The following is an 18763-nucleotide window of genomic DNA, read 5'->3' on the forward strand; positions in this document are numbered from 1 at the left end:
AAACTTTCCTAAAAGGAGCTTTCAGAAAACTCACAACACTTCATGTGTGAAAAAACAAAACTTTCAGAAAACCAATACTTACAAAAACAAAAGAAAATATCCCAAAATATTTACAGAACCAGGAGCAGCTGCTAACTAAAGTTGACCAGAAAACTGAATCATCTTGACATTTCACAATGATTGCCACGCAAGGACCAAAGGTAAGATTCAGACAAATAATGAAGCTATGGATGGACAGTATTTCTGTCAACTGACTGAGATTCAGACAACGCACAAATCACAAGAGCCTGGCTCAAAAGTGGTCAGAACAACATGAGATTCTGCACAATCTTATCCAATAACAAGATAAGATATTGGTCGCTCACAAACTTTCAGAGTGCCACACCAAAATATAGGCTGCCAGAAAAGTAGGTCTATAATAAAATGGTAACTGCATTTTACAAATTAGAAGTACGACCTTCTAGGAATGTAGGTCACTGATGCTGAAATCAGATGCTCAAAGTGGGAAAGTTGGAAAAGGGTAGCAATTCAGTCGAGTAGACCAAATTGACTGACGTGCTGCCATTACAGCGATGGACCTTATCTCCAAAGATCCTGTTTTATACTCATATAAAAGATTTTATATTTTTAGTATTCAAAGATCCAGGGAGTAACATCAAATTCAACCATAAATGGTTTTTGTATTCAATACTTACGAATTGCTGATCTTGTAAACACTAGTTTCTTAAACAATTGAACAAGCAGCCGAGCGCCCTTTTCAGCCTTCTCAAGCAACGCACTGGTAAACAATCTTCCGCAACCAGAAATTTTATACAAAGAAGCAGATGTTCAGCTTTGAGATCACATAACCAGAACCATATTGTTTTGAGACATCAACATCAAGTAGTCCCTGTTAGTATCATTTGCTTGACAAGGTTATCTCACTTGCTAAAATTAAAACCACAGAAATCACCATGGTCCTTTATGTGCACCAAAAATTCTCAATATAGGTGAATCGTTCAGATCGTCGCTGTTATCCAGAAAGCTTGACATTTGAATGCCTCCACCCATGCTTCATCACCCTATTCTAGGGTATGGATCCTGCTACTGAGGAAGTCACCGCTGGCCACGATATAGCCGACTAGTTGCTCTTTCCATAGCTACTTAGGTACAGATACCTCACCATCTAGTTGATCATGTCTCACAAACACTACCACCAACCAGGAATGGAGGAGTATTATGACTATCACGGTGGTCACCAAAAAAAAATTAGGATGTAAATACAACTACGAGAATTACCCAAAAAGCATCAAGCGTCTTCAGATATTAGGCTCCCTCAGGATCTCTGAATTAGAGCGCTTCCCCTGCCCCTGAAATTCAAATTAAGTCAGTACGATTAGAACAATAATATTATATTGAATACATAGTTTTGCTGGGCATTACCTTCAGCCACTTCACTTGTTTGCCTCCCAGTTTATCAAAGTGCTCTTTAAAGTAAGATGACTTCTTGGCCAGTTTCACATCATAACCTCTAGCATTCGAACTTAGTATGCCAACAACCTCGCCCTTTAAGTTGAACACAGCAGCGCCAGCAATCTTTTGAAGATGTTCTGCTTCCAATTTTGCTTCATCATCGTTTCTTGCTATGTCAAATAGGACTGCGTTTGTGCAAGTAAACGTGAACAAGTCTGCGGATCCTGGCTGAATAGTTCCCTGCCTACCCATGGAAGTGCAATTATTTAACCTGAAAAGGCTATGAGTTAGTTGTAAGGTGAAGACAGTCCAAAGGGTGCATTTGAAGGTAGGAAAAAACTTACACAACATGTCCGTTGAACATACTAATTCCATCCATATAGGGGAAAAGAGACACCACCTTCTCACACACATTGTCATCAGGATCTAAATCAGCAAATTCAACATGAGGCAGCAGGTTGTTCATGCGGTCTGTAAACAGGATAGTAATACTGCACCCAGGAAGTTGCCCCACCTTCTGAACAATTGCAGCTTTCTTCTGATTATAAAACTGAACTGATTTGGGCAATTTGGTCAGCGCAAGAGTCAACAGATACCAAAGTATGCGATTCTGTTGACCCAATAAGGAGGCCTGTACGGACGGGCTTCACATTAAGGCCCTGTTTGGTTCAGCTTTTATCGACGGATTCCCCTGCCGCGCAGCAAAATCTGAACCAAAGGACGAACCCAGCAGAATTCGATTCCAGAAATCCGCTACCAAAAGCGGAAGCAGCCCAGGACGTGCTTTCCAAAATCTGATTCCGCTGCGGGTCAAAATCTGAAAAGGTTGTATCAGCTGGTTTGCCAAATGGCCTACATCTTTTTCACATCAGATTTTCCACAGCTGTTTTTCCATAGTATATTTTTCACAGCTGCTTTTAGAAATCCACAGCCGAACCAAACAGGGCCTAAGACTTACAACATAGGGTGCAGCTCCAGTGAAAACTGTTTCCAGTACACCTTTTTCAAAAACCTGAAAAATAATGAACCATACTGAAATTTTCAACAAATACTGCAAAAAAAACAATAGAGGTGCAACATTGACATGGACACGTACAAGAGTGGTGTCCGTGGCGGGATCGGGATCCATGGTACTGTGTTAACCAAGACCTGTAATCAAACCGGAAGAATTCAGAACGTGTCTAAAATTCTGCAGAACATGACTATGTGGAGCAACATAGATAGCCCAGCTGTAGATCATTAGTGTGACTGTTCAAAGCGTGTTGTTTGAAACAATATCAAAAGCAGACAATTGCGACTAGCTAAAACAGAGCAGGACGGATAGTAAAACAGGGAGAAGATAAAAAGGAGGACATTGATTAATAATCCCTCCGTTCCTAAATATAAGTCTTTTTAGATATTTCAATATGGACTACATACAGAGAAAAATGAGTGAATCTACACTTTAAAATAAGTCTTTTTAGATATAAGTCTTTTTAGATAGCAATTGAATAGGATTTAACCATAGAAGTGGTAGTATCTCAGTGAAACGTCTACATGCGCTAGCAAATAGGTCACGAGTTCGACTCCTGGGTATAGTATATCTTTTTTCATGTACATGTTTTGCAAAATAAACAAAAAAAATGATATGCGCAGTTGAGGACTCAAACCGGCATCGCCCTGCTGATCGAAGTACATGGTTACCACCACGCCACAGCTAACTCTGGTTATAATGTGATGTCCACTGGTTCAGTATGCTGTAGTTGATAGAATGATAGTTGGACAACCTCCAATATTACACAACGTGAGTTTGGGGGTACTTTTTTGCATAAAATAAATGAAAAGAGAAAGCATTCTTAGTGGGCTATTAACAAAAAAAACAAAAAAAACTTGTTGGCTTATGATGTTACAGGCTTACAGCACTTTGGCAGAAACTTGGGGGGGAATGCAGTATTCCATCTCCCATGCTGGATGCACATGAAGAGCTATTATGTTTGAAATCCTGAAGTAGATTACCAGCTGATAGACTTATCAACAGTAATACAAACACAAGTGCAGCTATTTAAACAGTCACAACTTTAATAGAGTCCTAATCTGAAACAGCAGTCTATCTCTCATGGAACATTCACCCACGAAACAGTTGACAGGCCAGTCACCTGTTTAAGATATCAAACTCAAAAACAACAGTCAAAGATTGCCAGAACACATCCAAAACTGCACGGACATTAGGACCAGACAATCCTAGCAACATCCTAGTGTGATATGCATCCCAGATCTCCTTCTCCATCCATTTAATTTCAACAAGCAAACATGTATTCTACAATATGCAAGAAAAAAAATATGTAACGCATTTCTACCATTACGCTGTTGGGAGAGATTTTGTACTGCTCAGTACACATCTGGGTGAAAAAGAAAAACTAGGTAACGATCTCCAACGATGGAGGATTTAAGCACACGCAAGGACATGGAAGTAATCACCAAAAACAACCCCAAGAGGCTGGACGCTGCGTACCACTGAACACTCTGTCGAGGAGATGCCGGCCAGACAGACGGAATGCATAGGTGGGAGGAGGAAGCTGCAGGCCCAGGAGGGCGGCCGAGATGCGGAACAGGCCGTCGGAGACGGGGCGCTGCGGGTTGGGCGGAGGGAGATCCGCTGAAGGAGGAGACGCGCGATTCCGCCGGAAATGTGCTCGGGGACGACGGCCTCCGGTGCAGAGCGGCCCGCCGGATGCGCCTGTAGCTCCGGTTCGCCGGCGGGAGCGGCGAGGCTCTGTTCCGGCCGGGGGCGACGGCGGAAGCGGACGATTCTGTTCCGGGCTTGCGGCCTGGGGCGCCGGCGACAGGAGTGAAACCCTAAAGTCGCCTCCGTCTCTCTCTCTCTCTCCCTCCCTCCCGCGCAGAAAGACGAACCCCTTCGTGCAAATTGGGGAGGAAATAAGGGGCGTTGCTATCTGCCGCTTGTAGCGGCAAATAGCGCGCTGCCGCTCACCTGGGCCGGCCCAATGAAGCAATCGCAGCGACCGACCGGGCGCTCGCCAGCGATTTCTTTTTTTTGTTTTAACTTTGAAACAAATGTTCGGGTAATTTTAGGGAGTTATGACATTTTTCCTTAGTTTTGTTATGACATTTTAATTGTTATTGATGTCTTGTGCAACCACATAAAATACTAGAAGTGGTACATTTGAGATTGCATTGCTCAAATAACAGAGGTGGTGATATAAACTGCTTTACTTGGTTGATGGATTCAACTTTTTGTAGCAAATTATTCAGGTCTCTGCTATCATTCATCCATATGGTTCGTAGATAGTGTCAACTTTCTTCCATGTCACAAGAACATAGCTTACAAAAGTGTCTCACATTATGGGACGGAGGTAGTACTTCACTGTTTAGACATGACTCATTTACATTCATCGTGCAACACAAAGATGGGACAACTCAAGCAACACAAAGACTGGAGCGGACGTCAGGCAGCCAACCAACATGAACACATTATCGATTACCACGAGCAGTAGCAGGACTAAAAAGCACAGTGCCTCCTAACCAGCTTGTAGAAATCCAATGTAGTAGGTTCAGGTATATCAGCAGGGAGCACACATGGCTCGGGTAACGGCCACCTGTCATGAGTAAAAAGAAAGTATACAAACAAGTGAAAAGATTTTAAGAAGAATAACCGATGTATACTAGATGGTATAAACAAATGTAAGAAAGAATACTTGTTGACACCACCCTCGGCAATAGTATCAGCATTTCCATGGGACCAACATGTACCAGCCAACAGCCATCTGTTGTTGAGTAACCACATTTCAGAGACCATACAAGTTATTGAACATATATTTATCTGAAAGAATGTACGGTATGTTACGGTATGGTATCATGATGAGTAAGAAAGAATACCTCTTTTCGTCACCCTCAACAATAGTATCACCTGCCCTAGTCCTAGTCCTACAAGTACACACAATTTCTTTTTACTAAAACGTCTTACATCTGTTTACAGAGGGAGTAGATATTTTGCCAGAAAATACCAAGTGTAAACAAGAAGACATACCATCCTTTATTTAAGTTCAACAAGAGGCAGTGAATAACATCCCTCGGCAGGAACGGAGTTTCTTCCTCATGGTAAAAGTTCATACCAAGAAAATTCCCACCAGTGTCAATAAGTGTCCCAGCCTAGCAAAACAAAAGCAACATCATACAAGGCTTATGTTACAATTCCGTTGCTAATAAATTTTCACCGTGTTGAAGATACTGGATAAGTCCAAACGAGATATACCTTGGTGATTTTACACGTGGAGACGCATAGTTCTTTGCAATCGAGCTTGCTTCGTTTGCCAATCAACAACTTGCCCTTTGCAGCCATTATACTGTGATAAGTAAAAAGACGCCCCACAGCTATTACCCTTTTACATGAGGTAACTAGATGCCTGCTAATTTTTATTTCACGAGGACCCCAGTACCCCATGATGTCAACAAGAGCAACGTTGTAATGTAAATTATAACGGTTCAGTATCCCTACGACTCGAAATTGGTTTGGAAGGCAAACTTCAATCTGCAATAATAAGGTCATGTTAACCAGTATCCTAAATGGAAAGGGAAAACGAAAAACAGAAAAAACAAAAAATAGCAGTAACAACCCTCAGGTTATCATCAATCCTGTTTGCATCACCAGAAACTCTAACCAAACTTGCTGAAGTCAGAATTGTTGCAGAGCATGCATTGCACTTTATAAATACACCAGTGCAAGCAAAGAATTTTGCAACTCCTACACAGATAATCATTCAGTTATTAATCATCACCCACTTATTAAAACATAGAAAAGTAATGACTACAACAGAACCATCACCATTGAATGAAGCAAGTGAGACAACACTTCGAGACATTTTTGAAGCAACGCCTTTGGGTAGTTTACTCCAGATATCGTCGAGGAAATTTGCTTCAAGAAAATGAATCTTACGCTTGCCTAGCACAATACACAAGTTAAAATTGCTTGATAAAGTATTAAAAGTGTGCATGTGAAACATAAGGAACTACTCAGCAACACAGGTACAGTGTATGATAGTTGCAAGGTCCACAAAGTTAGCAGACGGTATCCCAATAATCACCCAGTTAAATCGTTTAAAATTCAAATTGACAATCTCCCAGTTAGGTTGTTTATCAACTAAAATTGGGAGATATCTTTCAGCTTGGCCATGTAACCAATTAAAGCTGAAACCTTCGATTGGTTATTTGTTGGATTGTTAGACTTCTATACAAGGAGGACCCACTATGAGGAACTATCTAAGCAAGAGGAAATGATTCTGATTTCCCATCTCGTCGAAAAGGCACAGCCACGCCTCTTGCGTCCAGGGGCTGCATTATGCTGGACATAAGGTCAATATCCTATGAAATAATTTTGCTCACCTCCTGGAATGCTGCAAAGTAGTTGTTTCATCTCACTTTCGATTCCCGGTTCTTCAGCATCATCAATCTCTTCCTTAGCTCTAGCACTGCAGCACAATGTAGAAAGCTCACTGTGATAAATCCACAAAGACAAGATGCCAAAGACCATACAGAAACTGAGCTATTAAACAAGGGAAATACAGAACAAGGGAGCAAATTAGTTACAGAAATTTCACAGCAGAGAAATTTCTGAAAATCTTAAACAATTTCCCCACGGGTCTTCTTAAATGTAAGTTCGAGTGTAGCAGAAATATATATTAGTGCCAGCATTAAAATAACAATCTTAATTTAGTACAGTACATACTAAAATTATTGAGAAAAAGCACACAAGTATAAAAAAAAACTAGTGGGGCCGTTTTTGGGAATAAACTCATCGACATCAGAAGCTGCTGTTTGGCTTTCAGAATGATATGCCTTACACACAAACTCAAATAAAAAAAGGAGGGAGAAGTAGTACAGGATGCAGTAAGAGAGACGCATGGGCAGGCCAAACAGAGAAGGGTGGTTCATGAATACTGAAAGTGTACATACCTGACCATCCTGTGAGACCCCAAGAATTGAAGAATGTGCTCCCTTCGCACGTAGGGGGTCTTTTTCATTCTGGTACGAGAGCAGTTCATCCCAACAAAATTACCATCAAAATCAACAAGGGGGCCTCCAATCCCAGCCTAGCACAAAAGTGACAATGAAGTTACAGAGGGAAAATGCTATTCATCATGTCTGAAACTAAGGGTATGTGTCAGTGCATACAATGATAGAATATGCTATAAAGCCACTGATACCAAGTTACCAACAGACAGATATTTGTTTCAACTGTACAACAAGAGCTCACCTTGTTAATCTGGCATGTGCTCAACATTGTCTCACAAGTTAGAGCGCTTAGAGAGGCAAGATCTACTCCGCTTCTGGCCCTTAAAACTCCTGAACTGAAATTGCGCCATACAGCTGCTACCTTCCTATAAGGTTCAAACTGCATGTCACAATCAAGACTTACAGGCGCGGCATCAAATACAGACAAGTCCTTGACATTGACGATGAAAAAATCAACATATCTCCCAGGATGCTCTATCCAGCCAGTGACAGTCCGACCATTCGGAAGGTGCACTTCAATCTGAAATGAGCGCAAGGCAAATTAATGATTACAGGGGCATTATATTAGCATAATAATCCAGGAAAGGAGTAGAGAAAAAGTTACCGTCAAATTTTCAGTGATCTTCCTTGTAGGCCAAGTAAGTGGAATCAAAAGTCTCGATGTGAGGAAACTTGTAGCATCCGGACATGAGGTTTCGATGCATATGCCTGTGCATTCCCCTAACTTGGTATCACCTACAGAGAGAAAATAAAACGCCCAAACTGAATAGCTAAAAAAAGGTAATATGAGAAAGTATTAGCAGTATAATCACCAACCATGGAATGAGGCGAGCGACACAACACTCCTACACAATCTTGAAACTATTTGCTCACTGAGTTGACTCAACGCGCCTGGACTGGGTTCCCTCGAGCTGTCCGATCTCGCTGAGGAGGTACCATCTAAAGCTAGTAGGAATAAAATCATGTGTGATACACTCCATAGAACGGTCAATTATGAATACTCAGGAAAAGGGAGACAAAATGGACTCACTTGGCCTAATCACTTTCTTGCAAGGACGTTGTTTCTCATGGACTCCCATCCTGCGCTTGTTTTTCATCATCATTTCAAGCAGGCCTGAACAGCAAGGAACAAAACCCAACTATTACTGATTGACCACACAACTGGATGGATATGGTTGGCAAACAAATTAGAGGGGTCCAATAGATCGGCGGAGGAAACTAGGAAAAGGTCACCTTACAAATGGCGTTGGAGTTGTGCGGCCCAATCGCTCTGAGGAACTGGTGGGTTGAAGTATCCATATACAGCCAAGAAAGATATATGAGCAATTAACAGTAGGGCTTAGATTAGCAAAGCTAACAAGCAGCTGAGTTTGCTACTTCTATAATAAGAAGGCATACAGTTCTAATCTAGTATTTGCTACATTTTCTGAGACGACACATGTAGGAGGAATAAGCACAACAAACTACGTCCTGACCCATGGCACTCAAGTGTTTGTGGTGTGGACATGTGGTAAACTAGTTGAAAGAGTAAACAGAGGCAAAAAAAAAAATCTGAAATTACCTATATAAACAGAGATCAACCGTTTACATATACGGGTATGTCGTAACTTTGCATATGATCATCAATGCTTCATTTTGCTACCGAATTGGAGTTAATTCAGAAAGATAATCATAAGTCATACACATGCATGCATCATCATTGTGAGTGTCCTCAAATTGCAAAAGAAAAAACACGCATATCTCATCATAGCTCGATGGAATGAGACATACCCAAAGTAGCGAGACACGCATCCTTCATGAGCTTACATATACATGCGTAGCTTTTCCTTATCGCCCATGCCCATATACGGAGGAACAATTGTCTACTTATGTACAAAGGTTTCTAATTAAGCTGATGTAGTGTACAAGGTAGCTAGTTCAGTTTGTTAGATGACTAAAATGCTTTGCAGGTGCTGAAATACAGAACTGATCAACAGTTCAATACTGAAAGCCTTTTGAACTATTTCAAAGGTGTCCGTTAAGCAAACATTCTAAAGATAGATAAATGCAGTGCTAGCAACAACATTTATTTGTGAGAAAAGATGCTTGCATTGCATTGCATTAGAGGCCTTCTCCCAACTGAGCCCACCAGTATAGTGTTTTCCATAGCTCATTACATATGTTTTCTCTGGTCTAATTTACTACTAAGTAATTGCAATTATTATAGGCACTTGTACTAGTCGTTAATTACAACGAGACAAGCACCAAAAGATGAATAAAAACATGAAGGGAATCAAATATGTTTGATATGTTCAACTTGTGTGTGTATGTGGAAGGACAAAGACACTAGCTGACTTGCAGGTGGAGGAGACGCCCGCCGGGAAGTGCAGTGGGGTAGGAGAGGTCTCGGGAGTGGAGTGCCGAGGTGGAGCTCGGTGGTGCCTTGCCCTTGCTCGTGCCACCGGGGACCGAGGTGGCACACCCACGGCCTGGGTCCGTCACGCGGGCCTAGCCAGCCGTCGCCTCGAGCCACAGGATCCACCGGAGGGGAGGGGATTCCTCACTGTACAGGAGAAGGTGGAGCGAGGGGAGCTCGTGGAGGTTGGTGCTATCGGCGGGGAGGAGTGGCAACGACCGAAATCGGCCGGCGGTGAGGAAGGGGATCGGGCTGAGGGAGAGAGAGAACGCGGAAGGGGGCGATGAGGTTGTGTGAGGTTAGGGTTGGGTGTTTTTTTTTAAGGTAAGACCAAACTTTATTGATCAAAAGTCACAGTTTGTGGAATACAATTTGCATGGGGATAAACAAGCCAAATATGGCGTCCCTGCTGTAAAGAAAGTGACGATCTATCTATTCTATGGGCGTCGCCGTTCAACAACCGGTCTTCGAAAGTAAAAGAACAATTGAAACCAGAAGCTCGGAGGTTAATCTCTGAGGTGATCACGCCATTCTTCCCTATGTAGCTGTTGTTTATGTCGTTGATCACTTCTTTTGAATCTGAAGATATGATGAACTGATGAATATGCAGATCTTCAACGAGCGCGAGTGCTTCCCGGCAAACGAGAGCTTTCAGTGTCGCCACATCACACACCCCAGGGGTTGGGTGGGTGGGATGCGGCTTCTCCCACGGGCCGGTCTTTTAGTTTTCTCCTCCTTTGGCATTACTGGACCGGCCCATCTATATCTGGCTTATAGCGAGATAGAAGCTCTCCGCTCGCCAGAAGGATTTTCACGTACCTACTACAATGCCGGGTCAGCCCAATTAGCGATTCCTTACTGTATAGCGGGTCTATGAGCGCGTTTTCTCTGTGTGTGTTTTTACTTTTGGCTGGTTTCTACGTTTTTCTTCTTTTTCGCCCTTTCTTTTCCTCTTTTTCCTTCATTTTTGTATCTTTCTTGGTTTTCAGCCAGTTTTATCAGTATTCTCTTATTTTCACTTTGTTCCGTTGTTTTGCATTGGTATCTTGGTTTTGTTTGGTTTTTCTTAGTTTCTCATCGGTTTTTCTTCAAATTTCTCCTTTCTTTTTTTTGGTTTCTTCGGTTTTTACCATTTTTCTTTCTTTTTCCTTTAACACTTGTCTTATTTTCCACACACACTAGTACATTTTACCTATACATCAAAACATATTTTTACATGATTAATATTTACTAAATACGCATTGTACATTTTTTATATATATCAGGAATATTTTATAATACATGTTTAACATACATATTTATTGTACACAGTCAACCTCTTTAAAATTATTTATTTATATTTTTAACTTTTTTAAGAAATGTTCTAAATTTTCATATAAATCAGTAAGAAAACTTGTACACATTCAACATTTTTTAAATAGATGGTGAACATTTTTTTCCTAGTATTTGTACTTGATGACTACTTGTTTGTACACATTTTACATTTTCCCTATACATCAGAAATATTTTTTATGCATGTTTAGCACTTTTAAAATATATGATTAACATTTTTTGATACACAATCAACATTTTCGAAAAATTACATTTTAATGTTCAATTTCTTTAATACATGTTCTACATACTTGGCATACACCAGAAATTTATGTACGCATTTAACATTTTTAAAATAGATGATTAACCATTTTTAAACATCTATTTTTGGATCTCTACCATACATATTATATATTTTTTGTATACATCAGTAACATTTTTTATATACATGTTTAACATTTTCCAAATAAATGATTAAATATATTTTTAACTTACTTTTTGTAATATTTATCTTTTTCCATACTCATTGTACATTTTTTGTATACATCTTGAACATGTATTCTATACAAATTTAACATTTGCACGATTAACGTTTTAAAAAATGTATGTAAAATATATATTTTTGATATAGATGTTTTGAATATTTGGAAATATAAAAAAAGTAACAAAAAGAAATCAAAAGCGAAAAAGGTGAAAAAACAGAAAACAAATGAGACAATGGACTCTCTAGCGCCTGGGCGGCCCAGCATGGCGCTCGCTTCACGCGAGGCTACCATTGAACTCTTGTGGAACGAGGTATAGCCTCGCCCCTCAAACCAGCAACGCGAGCCTCCAACTAACGATTCCCATCAAACGATTGTGGCTATCAGCGAGGACATGTATGGGCGATCAATGATGGAGTCGATTCCGAATCTCGGGTAGGGGATCTTGAGTTAGTAGCCTAAGATACGATGATAATAATAGAGACAAGGTTTTGTCCAGGTTCGGGATCTCGATAATACATGGCATCCTGCTTTTATTTGTATTGATAGTGGAAGGAGTACATAGTACATGTTTTTCTACCAAGAAATCGTCTACTTCTTGATTGTGTACTTGGCCTTTACGTGCCCTACCCCTAGTTTATATAGGTACCGAGGGGTCAAGGATTACAGCTATATCAGGTGAATCGTGTGAATCGTGTTGTAGCTGACGTCTGAGTCCCTGGAGTATGTGTCAAGTCTTCGGGAACCTTCCTTGTACACGTTGTGGGTCTTCTGGATGCGGCCCATCATTAAACCTCCATGGGCGTCCTCGGTCCGGCCCACCTGGCAAGGAGACAGCATGGTGAGTATGTCACGCCCTCGATGCGGCTATTTCTCCCACGTGTCGAAGCACGACTTAGAGGCATAACCGCATTGAAAGCAATGTCGCAAGTGAGGTAATCTTCACACAACCCATGTAATACAATAGGGGAAAAGAGATACATAGTTGGCTTACAATCGCCACTTCACACAATTACATGAATAGAACATTACATCATCCAAATACACTCATGGTCCGACTACGGAACCAAAATAAAGGAAGAACCCCAAATGCGACAAGGTCCCTGATCGACCCCAACTGGGCTCCACTACTGATCAACTAGAACGGAACAACACAAAGGACAAGATCTTCATCGAGCTCCTCCTGAGCTTGGTTGCGTCGTCTGCAGGGACTCATCGGCACCTGCAAGCTGGTTTTGGAAGTATCTGTGAGCCACGGGGACTCAGCAATCTCGCACCCTCGCGATCAAGACTATTTAAGCTTATGGGTAAGGTAAAGGTATGAGGTGGAGCAGCAGCAAGCGACTAGCATATATGGTGTCTAACATACGCAAATGAGAGCGAGAAGAGAAGGCAAAGCACGGTCGATAAAAGTATGATCAAGAAGTGATCCTAGAACAACCTACGTCAAACATAACTCCAACACCGTGTTCACTTCCCGGACGCCGCCGAAAAGAGACCATCACAGTTACACACGCAGTTGACTCATTTTAATTAAGTTAAGGTTCAAGTTATCTACAACCGGACATTAACAAGTTCCCATCTGCCCATAACCGCGGGCACGGCTTTCGAAAGTTCAAATCCCTGTAGGGGTGTCCCAACTTAGCCCATGACAAGCTCTCACGGGCAACGAAGGAATAGACCTCCTCCCGAGACATTCCGATCAGACTCGGTATCCCGGTTCTACAAGAGATCCTCGACAATGGTAAAACAAGTCCAGCAAGACCACCCGATGCGCCGACATCCTGATAGGAGCTGCACATATCTCGTTCTCAGGGCAACACCGGATAAGCAATCCGTACAACTAAAACCAGCCCTCGAGTTTCCCCGAGGTGGCGCTGCAAGGGGCTCTAGTTTGGACCAACACTTAGACAAGCACTGGCCCGGGGGGGGGGTTAAAATAAAGATGACCCTTGGGCTGGCCTAACCCAAGGGAAAAAAGGCTAGGTGGCAAATGGTAAAACCAATGTTGGGCCTTGCTGGAGGAGTTTTATTCAAAGCGAACTGTCAAGGGGTTCCCATTATAACCCAACCGCGTAAGGAACGCAAAATCCGGGAACATAACACCGATATGACGGAAACTAGGGCGGCAAGAGTGGAACAAAACACCAGGCATAAGGCCGAGCCTTCCACCCTTTACCAAGTATATAGATGCATTAATTAAATAAGATATATTATGATATCCCAACAAAATATCCATGTTCCAACATGGAACAAGCTTCAATCTTCACCTGCAACTAACAACACTATAAGAGGGGCTGAGCAAAGCGGTAACATAGCCAAACAACGGTTTGCTAGGACAAGGTGGGTTAGAGGCTTTGTTTAACAATATGGGAGGCATGATAAGCAAGTGGTCGGTATCGCAGCATAGGCATAGCAAAAGAGCGAGCAAGTAGCAAGCAAAGATAAAAGTGATTTCGAGGGTATGGTCATCTTGCCTGAAATCCCGCAAGGAAGAAGAACGAGTCCATGAAGAAGACAAACGGACGTAGTCGAACGGATCCTCACAACTCCGGAACGAAACCGAAGCTAACGCGGGAAGCAAATCCGGAAAGAAGCAAACAACATAGTAAACAAACATCACATAAGCATGGCACGATGCACAACCAAGTATGATGCATGTCCGGTTTAAAGAGGGCATGACATGGCAAAATGCACAAGCAATCCTACAAATTAAGTGGAGCTCAATATGCAACGGAGTTGCATATTGAAGAAAACACCACATGACTTATTTAGTTCTCTCTCGTTTATGTACCCAACAAGGTTAAATATTGTTAGCATGGCAAGAGGTGAAGCAAAACAAAACTACCTATCTAGGCAAGTTTAAATGAGGCCGGAACAACAAAACAACAAGTCCGGAAAATCCTCATGTGCATATTTTAAGGTTTGGTACTGTTCTGCCCTAAACCATATTTTAAAGTTATTAAACATGCAAAGTGAGGCAACCATGTTAAACTAGGCATTTTTCCACCTCATTTACATATAAAGTTTGTTACAAACCGAGTTACGGTTATTAAGTTATGAATTAAAGCATTTTAGCATGGCATTTGAACAAATTTAATCAAACAACATTTTAAATATGGATGAAAGTTGCATATTGTTAAAGAACATGAAAAACTGAGAAAGATGCATATATGACATGATGACATGATGACATGATGCAATGCACAAATAAAAGGGCGGGCACAAATGAAACACACGGCGAAACCCGAAACACATGGAAGTCTTCTCGAGCATCGGTCTCGGGGCGTCACAACACTCCACCACTACGAGAGGATCTCGTCCCGAGATCTAGAATGGCACCGGAGGGAAAATGGAAGAGAAAGAGAAGAGGTATAACTAAGTTGCTTCTTGACAAACGAGTAAACCAAAGAACCTTGAAAAATTGAACAAATTGAAAGGAAGAATGCAACGAAGAAGAACAAAGTTGAAAGCACTCTGGTAGGGAAGAGTAACAAGGAAGAACAAATTTGTACAGGACTCTGGTTGACAAGAAAAGGAATTGAATAAGAACTTGGTAAGATGAGAAGATACATGATGAAATCACAACACACTGCCTCCAGAACTATTGAATGAATGGAACAAGGGGTAAGAAAGATCTCAGACAGTACTTCGGTTGAAAAGAGGTGCAAGGCTTGATAAGGCAAGAAGAACTTGAGCAAAAAGGTCACAACACTCCGGTTAAGTAGGATAAGCATGAAAGATCATGATCTTCATAATTCGAGATGATGACTGAAAAGCATAACAACCCAATGACTCCGAAACAAAATAATAGAAGATGGATCGTCGGAACAAAAGAACGGAGAAGAAAACAACATCTTCTACCTCGAATGAGCTTGAAAAGCATCTTTAGGAGAAGGGTCGAGCGGAATTGTTGGAAAACCAACAACGAAAAGAATAAGCTTGTAGTGGGCTTATGGAAAACATCCCAAAACTATGGTGTGAAATTCTACCACTACCAGAAACAATGGATTTGAATTGATATTAACAAGAAGACGAGAAACTCATATCACCGGGAGGATAAATGAAGAACTTGGATCATATATTATCACCATTAATAGCAACAATCCTTAGAGAAAGCTTTAGGTGAAAATATAACCCAAGATAACTCCAACGAATAGATTGGTGGATTTAAATATCTCATACTTAACAACATGTGAATCACGAAACATGAACTCAAATTATCAAGAATGACATAATACCACCTCCAATGATATGGAAGAAAGAATTGCACTCCGGATAGCAAGATGAAGAATGCTTGAGCTCCTTAGAAAAGAATCTCGATGAAAACTTCGAGAAGGAATTAAATCCTTTATGAACCATCATGTAGAACCTTCATGAAGAACTCCGTTAAACAAAAGGATGATCAAACGGAAGGAAAAAGAAGTTGAAAACACAAGGTGAATCCTTGTAAAGATTTTAGATAGATCTCCGTGATTACATAATTGCGAGAGCTTGGAACTCCGGGAAAGAAAGATGAGCACTTGAAACCAAGAATAAGTATGATGAACCACTCCGGAAAACAGGAATTGAATAAACTCGATGAAACAAGAATAAGAATTACATTATGCGTATCCTTCACCAATTAAAATTGATGACAAGCAATGGAATTGGCATACTACTTATTCTCGTAGAAAGGATTAAGATAGATATAGCGTCAATTTGGAAAGGTCTTCCATGAACCACCGGTCGGGTTGAAACAACGAATAAATTGATATGATGAACGAAGGAAGACAAAATCTTGGAAGAACCACCGTAAGAATTGAAAAAGAACAAAGAAAAGATAAATAAACACCGAGAAGAATTATGAAATGAACGAGGAAAATATAAAGAAACACCGGGAAGAATTAGAAAACGAATGAAGACGCTTGAGGGAATTTAGATACATGAAAACGAAGAGATCATGAACTGATTAGAGGATATTTGATTGATGCACCGGCATGATAGGAGAATGATAACTGACAGCTGAGAATGAATAAACCTGAATTGATGGACTCCGGATAACAAACTGAGAAGACTCTTGAATTACTCCGGATAGGTGAAAAGAATTCTCACGATCAAAACAATTACGAGAGGATGGCAACAAGCTAGAATCACGAATCTTGAAGAGAATGGAGCAAGATTAAAGAGAAACTCTTCTTCGGTCTTCAAAATCCGAGAATGACGACGAGAAACACCACCATGAATAATTTAGACACTCCGGAAGAATCAAAAGCGAAGAGATTGAGTCAACGATGAAAAGAATTCGACAGATCTTGGAGAAAAGCATTTGACTGATGATAAATCATTCTTACGTCAAACTTCAAAAAGAAATTTGAGGATAGCTCCGGGAAAATAAGAAGAGTCAGGTAAGATCCTGGGAAAAGACCTGTGGGTTAGGGCCCACTCAAAAGAAAACACCGTTGAATGATTTAAAAGAGAGGTTGCACCGGTTGAATTAAACGACTTGAATGAGATAACATCCTCGAAAGATCTTGAAAGAATCTTGAATGACAAGACGAGCCTTTTGAGAAAATTTGAGCATGCCGGAACAAATGAATAGTGAGAAGTGAATTATTATGAAGTACACCGGTATGAGAAGACATTGAAATGAGGGAAAGGGTATGATCAACAAAGCTTGAATTAGTTCCACCGGAGAAGAAAAGAGAATGAATAATGATGAACTTGAAGCTCCGTTAGAATCTTCATGAGAATCATCGGATAAGAATATTGATAGAAACGAATGGAGAGACTTCACACCAATAAGATGGATACTCGATTAAGAGATCTGAATCCTTGGAGAAAAACAAAGGGAGGGAGGGTGGGAAAACAAAGACAACTTGGAACGGATGAAACAGACACCGTTGAGAAGAACTGGGATTGAATCTTGCGGATGTTGCAATGATCGGATCCACTTGAAGAGAAGTACACCGGTTAAAAAAGGATTGACATGACAGTCTTGATTACCAAGAAGGATTGGTATCCACATAGGAGTATGAGAACACCATTTAGGAAAGGTATGGAATCAACACTTTGACATTGAAGCAACTCGAATACCACAACTCAAAACAAAACAAGGATTGGCTTGCGGAATCAGCCGAAACAAACATATGATAGAGATTTCGTCCAAAGTTTTTGTGGTGGGGCCTACACGGGCTCGATCGTACAGCACCATCATGTACAAGGCAGTGCACATGACATACGAAGCGTCCCCGAGTCGGCATAGCCAAGGACTCTTTAAGACACAACGAGACCACTGTAAAATCGACCGTGAATAGGCGGACCACTAGACGTCGAACCCCAATTTCATATCATACATCTGTCGGAAAGATATCCTAAGAGCTACTTGAATTCCCACTTATGAAACTCCTGAACCTTTCCGGTTATGCAATCAGGTGTTGGAGATACAGGGGAAGCATAATATCTCACCCAAGTCTAGCAAATCCTACATCCAGCTGTATCCAGCCTTCAACACATCACCGAGAAAACTTCAGAAACCATCAACCTCAACCTTCGAAAAGCATCCGTTATACAAGTTATGGCGATACTCCCGAACTCCCGCCCCAGTACTGGGTGGCGTCGAGGTTATCTCACCAACGAACTGCATAAAAGAGATTTTCGATGTCGGCATACTAAACTTAGGCATTCCAGAACCGCAACGATAAAATTATGACGACAACACCTCGAAGCTCAACTCCCCGGGACACTTCCACAAAACCCCTGACAGGAGGCACCAAGACAATGTTCTCGTCACAAAACCATCGGAACGATTCCAAGATACCCGCGTGATCCTAAATTTTTTTTTGTGAAATTTGAGAAGAGAAGAGTGAAAACTCTACGTCAGGATGCCTTACCAGAGCGATGAGGAGACTGGGAAGTAAAAAGAATTCCTAAACTCTCCGATATATAATTCCTAAATGACTCAAAACATTTTTTTCTAGACACAACTCGGCTGCTAAAACGATCAAGCAATGGGGCTCCTAAGGTCGGGGAAGGCTCTGATACCAACTTATAACGCCCTCAATGCGGCTATATCTCCCACGTGTCGAAGCACGACTTAGAGGCATAATCGCATTGAAAGCAATGTTGCAAGTGA

General features: G+C 41.2%; 2 protein-coding genes across 2 annotated transcripts; both read right to left on the minus strand.

The window, feature by feature from the left end:
* Positions 1-895: 895 nt before the first annotated feature.
* Positions 896-2243, minus strand: LOC123107646 (uncharacterized). Its single transcript, XM_044529609.1, has 3 exons — positions 1797-2243; positions 1423-1723; positions 896-1349 (listed from the first exon to the last, which is right to left on the minus strand). The coding sequence occupies exons 1-3, from the start codon at positions 1916-1918 to the stop codon at positions 1299-1301; spliced, it is 474 nt and encodes a 157-aa protein (XP_044385544.1). The 5' UTR covers positions 1919-2243; the 3' UTR covers positions 896-1298.
* Positions 2244-4734: 2491 nt separating this feature from the next.
* On the minus strand, positions 4735-7729 carry LOC123101538 (uncharacterized). The gene is made up of 10 exons (XM_044522941.1): positions 7703-7729; positions 7402-7538; positions 6832-6917; positions 6275-6391; positions 6066-6193; positions 5705-5980; positions 5480-5601; positions 5329-5370; positions 5148-5216; positions 4735-5048 (listed from the first exon to the last, which is right to left on the minus strand). The coding sequence occupies exons 1-10, from the start codon at positions 7727-7729 to the stop codon at positions 4952-4954; spliced, it is 1101 nt and encodes a 366-aa protein (XP_044378876.1). The 3' UTR covers positions 4735-4951.
* Positions 7730-18763: the final 11034 nt, after the last annotated feature.

Source organism: Triticum aestivum, chromosome 5A (genome assembly GCF_018294505.1).
Source record: "Triticum aestivum cultivar Chinese Spring chromosome 5A, IWGSC CS RefSeq v2.1, whole genome shotgun sequence".
In the NCBI taxonomy this organism is placed as follows: domain Eukaryota; kingdom Viridiplantae; phylum Streptophyta; class Magnoliopsida; order Poales; family Poaceae; genus Triticum; species Triticum aestivum.

Excerpts from the sequence above, each read along its gene's own strand:
- LOC123107646 (XM_044529609.1), bottom strand. The coding sequence starts at position 1,918 with ATGAACAACCTGCTGCCTCATGTTGAATTTGCTGATTTAGATCCTGAT. Across the intron at positions 1,724-1,796 it reads ATGTTCAACGGACATGTTGT|GTTAAATAATTGCACTTCCA; the intron begins GTAAGTTTTTTC and ends TAGCCTTTTCAG. Across the intron at positions 1,350-1,422 it reads AACAAGTGAAGTGGCTGAAG|GGGCAGGGGAAGCGCTCTAA; the intron begins GTAATGCCCAGC and ends TTTGAATTTCAG.
- LOC123101538 (XM_044522941.1), bottom strand. The coding sequence starts at position 7,729 with ATGTTGAGCACATGCCAGATTAACAAG. Across the intron at positions 6,194-6,274 it reads CTCACTTGCTTCATTCAATG|GAGTTGCAAAATTCTTTGCT; the intron begins GTGATGGTTCTG and ends TTATCTGTGTAG. Across the intron at positions 5,371-5,479 it reads TTGAACTTAAATAAAGGATG|GACTAGGGCAGGTGATACTA; the intron begins GTATGTCTTCTT and ends TTGTAGGACTAG.